This window comes from Nelumbo nucifera, chromosome 3 (genome assembly GCF_055504915.1).
Source record: "Nelumbo nucifera cultivar China Antique chromosome 3, China Antique-T2T, whole genome shotgun sequence".
NCBI lineage: Eukaryota > Viridiplantae > Streptophyta > Magnoliopsida > Proteales > Nelumbonaceae > Nelumbo > Nelumbo nucifera.
The window spans coordinates 84,989,257-85,003,432 of NC_142651.1; the positions used below are offsets into that span (position 1 = coordinate 84,989,257).

The following is a 14,176-nucleotide window of genomic DNA, read 5'->3' on the forward strand; positions in this document are numbered from 1 at the left end:
TTTAATATAAATTAATTAATAATTTAATTTTCTAACATTAGAATATTTTGTTCCCCCATTTGTATTTGGTTATTAATTATAATAATAACAATAACTAAAATTTTTTACTTTTTGATAATTGTTAAATATAATTCTCAATTTTATAGAAATTAGTTAAAGAGTTTTCAATTTCTATAAAATGTTGCTAATGAGTTAATTAATAACAATATTTATTAATTTTTGATAATTTACTAATCGCATTTATTAACTTTTGGTAATAACACTATTTAATATTCATTGAATATGGGCGGGATTAAATATTAACCATTAGGGAGTGAGGCAACATGATACTTTCCTATTTGTTTAAATAAGATACCTTAGGAGAAAGATTATTGAAATATTTTTAGGTAGTTGGGTGGCATGGCTTAATGGGAGTGGTGGGAAGCGGAAAGGAGAGAAACTCAAAGAGAATGTAGGGTGGGGATAATGGAGCAAGGAGAGGCATAGTGACAGGGACCCGTGCAATGCATGGGCTTTCTTAAGCGAGTTAAACAATAGAAATACATAAGAGTATATAATTGTTTTATATTTTAACTTTTTAATAAACAATCCGATCAAACTCAACTTGATTTAGTCAGTTTTCTAATATTTCAGATCAACTTTGGTTTAATATATATATATATATATATATTATTTTAAAATTAAATTTTTAATACGAAAAGTAAGAAAATTCCCATGACACGTTCACATGACACAATGCATAATAATTTTTAGGGAGAAGTACGAACATGCCCATTGCAAATTTCTGAATTCCACTGTAGATTTATAATTTTTAGGAAGATTTCCATGTTTTTACAAGTATCAATTAACATCTTATTGAAACCAGCTCTTTAGACCAAAAAAAAGTATTAATAATTAAAACAAGCTCCAGTAGTCAATTCTCTGAGGCCATATACCAATGAAATCAAAACAAAATTAAAAGCACAGAATACTGTCCTGACTCCTGATCAATACATTAATGACATGAAGTCATGAACAAAAAGCACAAAAAAGAAAAAAAAAAGATTATATATATAAAAAAAACAAGAACCTATGATATTTTATTTTGAATTCTGGCCCACCCAAAAACGAAAATCCTGTAATGTCCTTAAGATACGAAGCAAAAGTTAGAAAGACCATCCCACTTCAGCCTACACCAGAGTTTTCACCCATTGCCCAGCACTAACTTGAAGTTTGAACATGGAGATGATCTGATGATGGGACTCAAATAGCCGTCTTCAGCTTAGAGGCATCAACCTTTGTGTAGACAAGATGCAGTACATGCCCTTCCTTGGGTTCAACATGAACCCACTTACGACCACTCAGTTTGTGACGTTCAAACTTGACGCACCCTTCTTTCAGAGCATAGAGGGTGTGGTCCTTCCCCATCCCTACATAGTTTCCTGGATGAAAGCGGGTACCACGCTGACGAACTATGATGTTTCCTGGTATCACCCTCTGCAAAGTAAAAATCAATGAATGAGTAAATGGGACTGGTTCTGTAGGGATAGAACTCAAAACTGTAGGGCATCGACCTCGCCACCGAATTTCTTGACTCCAAGATTCTTTGGCTTTGAGTCTCTTCCATTCTTTGTCGATCCGGCTGACTTCTTTGTAGCCCAACGCCTGATCATCAAGCTCAATCCCCCTCCAGAAGCATCTAAATCAGTTTGTTAGACATGCTTAGATCAACAATAACCAACAAGGTGAAAACCTCGTTCAAATCACAAGCACCATTTGCTAAAAAGCAGTGTAGGCATTACCACTAGACCACTATACACAGGAACATTTCTGACCAGATCGTTGAGAGTAGCTCGTTTAAAGAGTGTTGTCGCAAGGTTCATCACATTCATTGCTTAACTACATAAACCAAAAGAGAATTTTATACAGAAGCGTGAATTATAAAGAGAATCAATGTTGAGAATTGCGCTACAAAAAATCTGATTCCATCATTTTGATACTTCATTTACAACTTGATCTGAACCACATGCACTCACTTGTGTCTTACGTGTCTCTTTGTTCCTACTGCAAATAAATTAACTACTGCCCCCTTTAGCTCTCCTCCTTATGCCACCTTCTGGCAAATATAAATTGACAATTAATTAAGAAAATGCGAAGTACCACCAATATTGTAAACATTATGCCCGTTATCATGAAAGGTAACTTGCTTAAGTACCAACAAGTCTATGTTATCCATAGTTGCCAAGGCATGCAAGCAATAGTAGAGTGCCTAGGCAATGAAATTTTACAAAATAAAAAACTAAATTCTAGATTATTTCTCTAGTTTTATATATCAATCAACATTCATTTTTTTTTTTGATTGGAAACAGTAACTTTCATTAATTCTTTAAGAAACTTAGTACAACTGTCACCTTCAAAAAACAAGGTGACCCCTCCACAGATTACAAACAGGCCCAAAAAAGGTTCTGCCAACTAACTCCTTGCTTTGCTAAAGTATTAGCCATTGCATTGGCTGATCTCCTACTCCATTTAGACCTGACTTCAAGCTCCCTTGTTAGTTGCATAATCTCCCTTACAGGTTGTCCAAGGGACCAGGCGCCTAAGCTGGAAGATGCAGCCACTATTAATAACATTAAAATTCCTCTCAAAACATGACAAATCATCATATCTAAAAGATAGTAGTATTTAAAATCTATTAATTTCAATATTTTCAAAAATCAATATAGTATAATATAATAAGTATTTAAAAGAATGATTTCATATCAAATTAGCAACTAAGGAAGGCTATTATTTTATAAAAGAAAAGTTCAAGATAAGGAGTAGGGAAAAGAGAAAAAGAACAAGGGATGCCGCCACTAATTTATTTAATGTCTGTGTGTGTGTGTGAGTAGTTGTATAAAAAAAAGAAGAAACCACTTTATTCTTTTCTCCTTTCTTTCTTTTCGTCTTCTTGAAACCCTTGGAAATTTTGCATTTCAATGCTAAAACCTTAAAACTAAGCATGGGTGATATATATTAGAATACATCAATGCACATACTAAGAAGATGCAGCCATTATAATATTAAAATAAGTTGCCTTGTGATTTTATTGCCTAGGAGAGCGTTTAGTTGTGTAGAGAGTTGTCTTTTTGACATAGTGAAGGCATTCAGACTAAGCATCACCAAAGACATCCTGTCACCTAGCGACGCCTTGATAGCTATGATGTTATCATGCTTTGCCAAAAATACCAATTTATCATTCCGGTCAACGAATATATATGTATTTTTTTATCAGAATGGTCAACCAATATGTTTGGATCAGCTTAGGGTGTTGATTATTAGAATGGAAGCAGAGACTTTAGGATTCCTGAAGTACATAGAGCAGAGATATTAGAAGGAGAAAGGGAAAGCATTATGTAAGAAGGCAGGGGGCACCAACTGGAAGAGTAGGAAGATGTTTAGGCTTTCCTGGGGGTTGAATGAGCAGAGGTAGGAGAGAGTTCCTCCAAACCGAATCTGATCCGATTACTTAACGGATCATAAAACCCGATCATCTTCAATTCGTTTAAGACTAAACAGATATCCAAATCCGGCAATTAATGGATCGGATTGAATCTGAATCGGATCAGATCTGATTCATTTGCAGCTCTACTGAATCCTACCAAATCATTGGTAGTCAGGTTGTGTGGGCTCCTGGACATAGGAGCAGCTTTTTGACTGGGAGATGGCAGGCCTGCTGGATCTCCTTCAATTGCTGGGTAACCAAAATATAAGGCTGGGTTGTGAAGACAAGTGGTGCTGGAAGTGGGAGAAACAATGGTTGCTTCTTTGTGAAATCCTTCACTAAGATCTTAAGCAGAACCCACAACAATCAGTTCCCCTCAAATCTGATTGGGAGATCACTGATTCCTTCCAAAATGTGGTTCCTGGTATGGTCAGCTGCCTTGGAGAAGTGCATTATCAAGGTCTCCTTGCAAAATAGAGGTGTGCAGATTACTCATCATTCCTGTGACTTCTGCAACCAGGATATGGAGAATGTTAATCATCTATTCATTCACTGTCAGTCAGCTTGAAGGATCATCATCATCATCATCATCGTTCATGCCTTATCTTGGGGTTGGCTACATGAATCCTGTTTCACCAATCCGTTCTATTTAAAGTCATATCCATTGTTAAATTATTGGTGCCTAAATCATTTGTTACTGCTACAGTTCTACCCATGTCCTTTTTGATCTACCCTTAGCCCTTCTAGCCCCTTCAACCTGTAACAAATCACTTCTAATTGGTGTTGTTGATTGTTTTCTATGCACATGACCAAACCATCTTAGTCTACTTTCTCTCATTTTATCACCTATTAGGGCTAAGCCTAGGTTCTATAGATGACTTCATTCTTGATCCTATTCTTTTTAGTTTTTCCACTCATCCATCTTAACATTTGCATTTCTGTCACGCTCATTTTCTAGACATGTTTCTTGATTGCCCAACAATCTGCTCCATACAACACAGCTGGACTTACAACTGTTTTATAGAATTTGCCTTCTAGTCTAAGTGGTATTTGCTTATCACATAAAAGTTCAGATGCACCCCTCCATTTTGCCCATCCTGCTCTAATTCTTTGGGTGACATCCTGGTGGCCTGAGTTATGCCTGGTTTCTTATTGGATCTTCTAAGGACCTGGTACAAACCTGGATGTAGTGCCAAGGGGAAAGGAATCTAGCAGCTTGTCCCTGCAGCTATAATCTGGACCAGTTGGACTAAATGAAACAGAAAATGTTTTCCAGCTGGTCTAGGTGTGTGGAGAAAACTGATCAATACTGTGTTTGGTAGAATTGGCTCCTGGGCCTCTGTTTCTAAGGACTTTGCTTATGTGTCTCCCATAGTTGTCAAGGTGTCACCTAGGTGACTAGGTGCCCTTGGCTGGGCACTTTGCTCAAATGCCTTGAGTGATAACAACTAGGCAACTAAGCGCCTGCCTAGGCGACAAAAATGACAAGGTGGGAGCCTTATGCCTTGAAAGATCAAAACGCCTGCCTTAGTTATAGCAGTTCTTTATATTATAAAATTTTTATCGCCAAGGCAACACCTAGGCGCCCCAGTGTCAACTCAGAATCACCTAGTTGCCTTGACAACTATGGTGTCTCCAATCCAGCTTAGTAATGAATGGTTCTCAGCTGTGGCTTGAGTGATGTATTTTCATGCATGATGTCATATTATTTGGAAAAAATATCTCAAGTAAATTGTCTGCAAGACACCAGTAGGAAAAAAAATCTTTAGCATTGGGAACAGTAATGGGAAAGTGTTGCTTGTGTCATAGCAATTCAGAAGGATGAAAGAATTGTTCACATCTGTAGTAAGATGGGTAATTTGCACAGAAACTAGAAAATGGAAAATTTGTTTGGTCTTAAGATTTAGGTTGATTGGCTGCTTCAAAATCAAGCAAATTATAAATGATCAGTGATAAAAAACCAGATATTAGCTAAAAAGGCACCAACAACTTTCAAACACTTTAAATGTTCCCCTGGTTCAGAGGTTGCAACCTCAAGATGACATAATTAATTAGTCTCTGGGAAATGTGAGATGGGTTGCATCTCTCCTTGCAAGGCTACAATCATGAAGCCAAACCATTTTGTGTGGACAAAGGGAAAAAGAGCTCCTTGCATCTCCAGCACACTTACCATTTAAATCAAAATGCAAAAGTAAATTACAATTTACAAAGAAATCTGGACCCCAAAATGAGGTGAGCCAACCTTCAAAAAAAGAGGCTAAAAAACTCCCAAAACATAAAAATCAAAACCCAATACACCCCACAAAGCATCCTGCTAGTAATTTGATCAATGATTCCCTAATATAATTTGCTTCTTGCTGTTGTCCATGGAAGTATAAAATAACCACTGATGACCTGGAAGCTGGATGGAATGGACTACTGAAAGCATGGAAGATGCTCAATGTACCACAACCAAGGATGAACGAAGAAGATGATCCTCAAACATGAAACACTGAATAGGGAGTTCTCTCTTACACTTATCTGTCATTTTCATAATTTATTTATTTGTCTTATATGTAGTTTTCTTAGGCTGCTTAAGTTCTTAGAAATCTTTGCTATTTCTGTGGTACTTCTTGTTTTCTTAATCCTCATTTTTGTTTAGTGTTAGAGTCTGCTAACTGGCGCTTTTCTTGTTAGGTTGAAACTTGAATCCTGGTCCTTTTTAAGGAAAAGCTTCATGGGGATCAAAGGAAAGAAAAAGAAAAGAAAGAAGGTGGCTTTAAACATAGAAATGGCTAGAGGAGTGGACCTAACATCCAGAAATGGACAATATTCTTGGTTGAGTAAAGGAACTCATTCCTATAATAAACCAGGCAAGGACTCTTCCATAAATCGAAAAACACACCTCAGCTCAGATCAAGATGAGGGTGGGAGGAGTAGGATTTAGTGAGATATGCAACAAAATTAAGAACTTTTATCATGCATCTGGAAATATGAAGGTGAAAGATGTTGTTTGTACACATCAAATGTTATCTATAAAGGAAATTGGAAGTAACAAGAATTGCTCGAAGTCAGGAGATGTCCAAATACTTATTTACCCTCTGCAAACCATGTATTGAAGTTAATGGGTAATCTGACTGGGGATTTAAAGGAAAATAAACTCAAAATGTCTAAGCTTCCAGTAAACATGCCGGGGATAAGAATGAAGATGGCATTACCCATAGTTTTACAAGTTTAACGGTTAAGAAGAATACTAATCCGAAAACCTATGGTCAGACAATTACAAGGAATGGGAAAGATGAAAGCTGCACCTGTGTTTTCCGATGGACAGTTAAGCAAAATAATAACTTGAGGAAAGAGTTTTCTGGTAAAGAAACTGATATTCTGAAGGATAGAGAATCGGAGGAGATCCAAAAAATAATCACCAATTCACCATTAGAATTTCAAATTTGAAACAAGGTGAGTTAAATGTGAATTGGGTTCAGAATTGTTGAGGTTTTCGACAAATTGTGTTGTCTATAGTGGTAGTTTTTGATTATTTATTATTTAGATAGAAAGTGGGGACCACAGCACTCTTGTTGGGTCCTTTCTGAGCAGTTATTTTAATTTTTTTATGCTGTTTTATGTGTTAGCCGCCCTATAAGGGTATATTGGTCTTTGTACTCTTTATTATTTTAGACTATAAATAATAGTGAAGAGGGCGGCCAGCATTATTGCCCCCTTTTCTCTCTCAAATCTCTTTTCTTCCTTTTCTCCTTTCTTCTCTTCTTCTACAAGAAATAATCTTTTCTTTTACAGATTTTTTATTTCAGCACTTTTCTACTTGGTATCGAAGCTCGACTAGGGTTTCTTAGAGTTTTTTCCATGCAGTCCTAAATCAGCCGATTGCATAAAGGGTTGATCGATCTATTTCAGATTGCCCAGTTCTTGGATTTTTTGGTGTAGTCTAGTCATCAGGAGGGTGATCTATGTTTTGGCATCAAAATCAGGAAGAATTGGAGTATGGGGAAGAGTTCTAGTCAAGTTGGACTCTTCAATTTTGATCTGATCTTGGGCGCTCAGGTATTGTTGAACTTCTCTAGGTATTCTATAGGGGGCGGTTAGGACTCTTCAACATGCAAACCAATTAAAGAAGATGAGCTATATGCCCAAAGGTTTACCTATCCAAAGCTCCGTCCTACACGTGACTTGAGAACTCTGAGAAATAGAAGCAATAAAACAATGGCATGGTGAGAAACAACAGCATTGAAGCTAAGAGAAGAAACTTGCTTCAATGGCGGAACAGACAGAGAGTTGATAGAATTGAGAAAAAACTGACCCTAACAGCTTCAATGGTGAAACAGCTGCATTGAAACCCTAGCAGCTTTCGACCCTGCCCTTGATTTGGTGCCGGCGGAAAAGATTCCAAGCCCTAATAGCTATTGACCAATCAACCCTAACAGCTTCGATGGTGGAACAGAAAACTGATAAAAAAACTGAGAACTCTGTTCAATTTTTGATTTCCAATGTTCTCTCTCGGCCCTGTCTGCTTGACCCTCTCCTTGACCCAACTGACCTTGACCCTTTACAACCCAATGGGTACCTTCGACCCAACCCACCCTGACCCTTTTCCTTGACCCTAATGGATGGGTCACTTGACCCATATGACCTGCTGATGAAATGGGTGGGTTTTGAAGTGAATGGGTTGGGTGGGTCAAAAGGGTCAGGGTTAAAATTGCCAGCCCTAACACCAAGAGTAAGAGAAACGAAAAAATACAATAAGGAATGAGAGGAGTACTGAATGACAAATTGGTTGCAAAACTGGAAATTAAGCAACTCCACCAACCTATCACTATTCGAATGGATAAAAGAAGGGAGAAGTGGAAACATAAACTGGAGGAGTGGAGGCACTACTTCCGATGACGATCTTAAAAATAAAGATGAAGGGGTGGAAAAAACATGCTTGAAAAAGAAAGGTACACCAAGAATAAGAGAAACGAAAATAAGGGAAATGGTGAAGGGACGATTAGGAGAACTGATAATAAATGACAGTAAATTGGGTAATCAATGAAGTCTGTCAGATAGGTTATCGACTCCTGATGTGGGCGCCGGCAGTAACAGCAGTAATTTAGTGTTCTCAGCAGCAGCAATTTAGTGTTGTCATCCTATCTTATCTATTCAGTATTCTTACCTTATCTGCTTTCAGTAGCAGGGATTAGTAGGAGTCTTATCTATTCAGTTATCTTATCTTATCAGTTCAGTAGGATAGATTAAGGGAGTCTTATCTTATCTAATTACAGTTCTTATCTTATCTTATCTTATCAGTTCAGTAGGATAGATTAAGGAAGCCTTATCTTATCTTATCAGTTTAATAGGATAGAGTAGTAGATTAGCAAGGAGTCTTCCTAAAAGTAGGATTCTACCTCTTGTAATCTCCTATTTAAGGAGCTCATATTATTCAATAAACATATAAAAAATTTCAGTCAAGAAAGAGAGCAAAGGAGAGTTGGTGATCTCTTGAACAAATCACCTTTTTGGGCGGCAAGATAGGTTCTTCAAGAAAAGGGAGGAACAAGGGAAAACAGGAGGTTTTCCCCGTGGACCGACCCGTGACGAGATCCTATTCGCGGGCCCATAACAACTTGGTATCAGAGCAAGGCGTCATGGGTGACCTTGAGCGATTGACGTCTAGGGTTTATGATCTGGAGTACAGACTCGTGGAAAACAGCAAGGAGGTGCGCGAGATCAAGGACGATGTCCGAGAATTAAGGCGCTTTATGGAGTTGTACTTTTCCAGCAAGGAAAGGAACCCGGAAGGGGCTGCAACCACAACCGGCCGCCGACCAGACATGGCAGAATCGTCCGGCGAGCAACAGGTCATTGCCCTAGCGTAGGTTAGCAACACACAGAATGTTCCGATTAAGCAAGAATCCGGTGTCATCGAGGATTCCATCGACGAGAGTTCAAAGAAAGGTCGTCATCGCTGGTGAAGGAGCTTGTATGCCTCATGTTGCGGCTGCAAATGTTGCAAAAGAGTGTTTGTTAGCTGCAGTCAGATCAGATCCTAGGGTTGCACATATCTGGGTGAATCTTGCTAATGCATACTATTTGGCTGGTGATCATAGAAGTGTTGGAAAGTGCCTGGAGAAGGCAGCAAAACTGGAGCCTAATTGCATGTCAACTCGATATGCTGTTGCGCTTCATCGTATCAAGGATGCAGAAAGGTCTCAGGATCCCACTGAACAACTTTTATGGGCTGTGAATGAAATGTCTTCAATACTCAGAGAAGGGGACTCTGCAACAATTGAGCTTCAGATAGCATGGGCAGGACTTGCCATGGTTCACAAGGCTCAGCGAGCTCTGTACGCACTAAAGCAGGCAATAGAAGAGGATCCAGATGACGTTGTTCAGTGGCACCGGCTTGGCCTTCACAATCTTTGTACTCTACAGTTCAAGACATCTCAAAAGTACCTTAAGGCTGCAGTTGCCCGCGGTAGAGAATGCAGCTATGCATGGTCAAATCTTGGTATCTCACTGCAGCTGTCTGAGGATGAACCCTCTTCATTGGAACACGATCCAGGAGGGCAAAATCATTCCACCTATCCTGGATTCTTTTGATTGTGTTTCAAGACACCCGTCCTGAATTCGAGCTTGAGGACAAGCTCGTAGTCCAGGAGGGGAGTAATGATGTGGGCACTGGCAGCAACAACAGTAATTTAGTGTTCTCAGCAGCAGCAATTTAGTGTTCTTATCCTATCTTATCTATTCAGTATTCTTACCTTATCTGCTTTCAGTAGCAGGGATTAGTAGGAGTCTTATCTATTCAGTTATCTTATCTTATCAGTTCAGTAGGATAGATTAAGGGAGTCTTATCTTATCTAATTACAGTTCTTATCTTATCTTATCTTATCTTATCAGTTCAGTAGGATAGATTAAGGAAGTCTTATCTAATCTTATCAGTTCAGTCTTATCTTATCAATTTAATAGGATAGAGTAGTAGATTAGCAAGGAGTCTTCCTAAAAGTAGGATTCTACCTCTTGTAATCTCTTATTTAAGGAGCTGATATTATTCAATAAACATATCGAAAATTTCAGTCAAGAAAGAGAACAAAGGAGAGTTGGTGATCTCTTGAACAAATCACCTTTTTGGGCGGCAAGATAGGTTCTTTAAGAAAAGGGAGGAACAAGGGAAAACAGGAGGTTTTCCCCGTGGACCGACCCGTGACAAGATCCTATTTGCGGGCCCATAACAACTCCACTGTCGTGAGACCTAAAGGGTGCAAGGGGTTGTACCATGTCAAGAAGAGAATATGAATTGTCAGAATATGATAGTGAACAAATTGGAAAAACAAGACTCAAACCAACATTAAAAATACTAGAGAACCGAAAACATCAAGTTTCAAAGAATTCAAATGGTTGTCAAAGCAAGAAAAATGAAGTTAATGCACTCGGAGGTCTACATATCAATGTGGAAAGGAAAGAGGGTCTGTTACACTCTGGAAGGAATGGATCCAGAACTAAATCCTATCAACAAGAGAAACCGGTGAAACTGCTGGCATGGAATGTAGGGGAGTGGGGAGGCCCACTCTCAAGCATCAAGTCAATGAACTAATTCGTGTTTATCATCCTGCTATTTTGGTTTTGTTTAAAACTAGAGCCCAATCGCTTAATGTTAGTAGGCTTGCTAGTCGTTTACATTTTGATCAGTGGTATATTATAAACCCAGTGGGGTTTGCTGGCCGTATTTGGCTAATGTGGAGAAATGATATGTGCTATGTTGATGTTATCATAGATTTATTCATTGCTTATGCTTAATCAAGGACTGTGAGCTTAACTTAAATAGGAGTTGTACTCTTGTCTCCCCCCAACCCCAAAAAAAAAAAAAAAAGAAAAAGAAAAAAGGAGTGATCAAGGAGTGGCAGTGCTTGAGAGAAATTGCAAACTTGACAAACTTGCCATGGATGGTCCTTGGAGATCAATGCAATTCAATATCCTAGTGATAAAATTGGGGAAGGAGGGTGATGCCTAGCCAACCAAGGGCTTTCAATGAAGTTATTGATAATTGTAATTTGATGGAGTTAGAAACGAAAGGTAGTAAATATACTTGGAGAAACAAGGTTATTTTTGAAAGAATTGATGGAACCTTAGTTAGTGGTTCATGGAGAACATTGCTTTACCGATTCTTAAAAAACGGTTCATGCATGGAGAACACTATGTCCGAAAGCTTATAATGAAAACCTACCTTTCTTAAGTTAAGATCACACTCCTATTTTGAATAATACTGGCCACAAAGTAGACTTCGGGCCCAAACTATTTAGGTTTGAAATGATGTGGGAGAAGTAGAGAACAACCAAGACCTAGATAGAGTTATTGCTAGATCCTAAAATCAGTGAGATGTTGGATCGAAAGGCCAACAATACTTAAAAAAGAGAGACAGAACAGTTGAAAAAAGTTGGAACATACTTTTGGAAACATTCTATAAAAGACGAGAAAGTTAATGGATCAACTAAAAGACACTCAAGAGGAGCTAGCTTTAAATCCAGGGAAAAGAGAGACTGTGAACAAAGAGGCAGAAATCCAAAAACAGCTAAATAATGCGAGGCTTATGCTTATTTGTTTTTCAGGTGCGTGGGGTCACTCCATCCCACATCATTCTCGTTGCTAATTGTATCTCCCAATCTATCAAAAAAAAAAAAAAACTAATCTTTGGACCCAATGGAACAAGATGTTCACTTTGGCAGACAAAGTCCCTGACTCTCTGACTGGCAGCCAAAGACCTACACAATGAAAGGAGATGTTCACTCTAGACCCAATACAAGTTCCTTCTTTAGTCTCTCATTGCCTTCTCTTAGGGAAATGAAAACCCCAATGCTCAATATACTCTTAAAAGTACACTCTCTGACCAAAGCATTTGCAGCATCACTTGTTTACTCAAGTAAAGTTTTAGCAAGATATAACCTTCACTTAAATAGAGATATTTTATGGACATAGGAAACCCTAGACAACAGCACAAGTAAAGTAACAGAGCACCATTTTTTATATGCAGTGGGAAAATGACAACAAAAGTCTTTTTGGCATCACCTATCTTTCCTAGGCTGAATATGTGGTTTCTGGTCTACTTGAGTTTGGAAATAATTTTCTAGTTTGAGAAAACAACAATATTAATAGGCAATAGAAAATTGATCCATTATTTTGCTCTGACTCAAGTTTGCTCTACTCTCCATTTAGAAACTGACTACAAGCATAAGTAAATATCCTCTGGGCGATGAATAAATTTCAATATTTAGCCCATGATTAAACCCTAATGGACCATTTTTTTATGTTGAAAATGCAGAGGAAGATCAATAAGGCGCTGTAGCATAAAATTTGCGACTATCACTTCATAACAAGGAGAGAAGGAAGCTAGAAGTAGATAGAGAGAGATAGAGAGATTACATACCGGTAGAGATTGAAGGATCGGAACGGAGAAAATAGGTGGTTGTCAGGAGTTGCAGTCGACCGGAACCGGAGGGATTCGTGACCGCCGATGCCGAATATGAAATAAGGAACCCTCGGAAAAATTAGGGAGTGTTTGGAATGATTGTGTTTTGCCTCAATATGCAGAATCTGGATTTGCCCCACAGAGTGCGTCCGAAACTAACCTCACATCACATTGGTGGCATCGCAGACTTGCATAACATCTTAATCAAGTATAAGAGATGTTCTCAATGCAAATTTGCTAGTGGGGCGTGACAGAGATCCGCTACTATCAGGGCAAATCTGTGCCCACACTGTTCTAACAGTATTTTGCAACCTTGCATTGCATTGAGAATATTTCCCTATGAAATAAAGTATATAAGTATTAAGATATTCTCAATATAAGGCAGTAAAAACTGCTCGAATAGGCTTTGCCCTGACTGAAGTTGAACTTGTCAACAGAATATATTTCAACACTCTTCCAATTGTTTGATTGAGTGGAATTAGAATCCCATTTCCATTCTTGTTGGAATGGCCATTCCTTGCTCCACCCTTGGGAATGAAATCCTATTCCTGTTGATTTCAATTCCCATTCTCATTCCTGTTTGAACCAAACAGACTATAGGAATAGACTATTCCGAGAAGGATTTTGGTTCCAATTCCAATTTCAGCTGCAAAGCAAATGGACACAGAGAATCACGCTCTCTCCTCTCAAGTCTGTTTTTTTCTTTTTAATTATTAATGAAGTACCTATAGGCCAGAGAGAAGAGAACGCAATTCGCCAATGCCACTGTTAGCCATGTCTAATTTCCTCTTCTTTGTTTTTGTGTCTCTGCACTGTTGTTACTTGTCCAACCCCTCACTCTACCCTTTAATAAATGGGCACTCAGCATTCAAGTCAAGTGAAGGAGGTAATCAAGCAAAGTCACTAACTGTAACCACCATCCCTCCTTGCTCCTTGGTCATCCTTGAATTGCTCCTATGATTCTGGCACTCCCTCACCTCTCCGGCTTCACTTCTCTCCACCTAACCCACCTTCACCTCTCCCATAACTCCTACGTATCAATCCCCTTCCCCCTCTCTTCTCTCACTAACCTCTCCCCGGCCCAAACCATGAGAGTTCCCTTTCCAGTTTGAGAACCATCCAGCATCGACCTAAGTTTCAACAAGCTCACACTGGAGCTGGCTATAAAAGCCAATTCATTATTATCTGGACCTCTGTTGCAACCATTCATTCCAAGGGTCACCCTAATTAGAGGTGGTCGAGCTGAGCAGAGAGAAGAGATCAGACTGAGAGAG

At 38.7% G+C, this 14,176-nt stretch overlaps 1 protein-coding gene and 1 long non-coding RNA gene across 2 annotated transcripts; both read right to left on the reverse strand.

The window, feature by feature from the left end:
- Positions 1-910: 910 nt before the first annotated feature.
- Positions 911-1,871, reverse strand: LOC104585982 (uncharacterized). The gene is made up of 4 exons (XM_088900410.1): positions 1,866-1,871; positions 1,782-1,791; positions 1,554-1,678; positions 911-1,476 (listed from the first exon to the last, which is right to left on the reverse strand). Exons 1-4 carry the CDS (start codon positions 1,869-1,871, stop codon positions 1,243-1,245), a joined length of 375 nt encoding a protein of 124 aa, XP_088756536.1. The 3' UTR covers positions 911-1,242.
- A 265-nt stretch (positions 1,872-2,136) lies between these two features.
- LOC148801561 (uncharacterized) lies at positions 2,137-14,176 on the reverse strand. The gene is made up of 2 exons (XR_016083854.1): positions 12,861-14,176; positions 2,137-2,583 (listed from the first exon to the last, which is right to left on the reverse strand). It is a non-coding gene; the product is annotated as an uncharacterized LOC148801561 (long non-coding RNA).

What these genes read in the sequence shown, in the direction of transcription:
- LOC104585982 (XM_088900410.1), bottom strand. An exon ending in TCAAGAAATTCGGTGGCGAG is followed by an intron (nt 1,477 to 1,553) that starts GTCGATGCCCTA and finishes TTTACTTTGCAG; the next exon opens with AGGGTGATACCAGGAAACAT.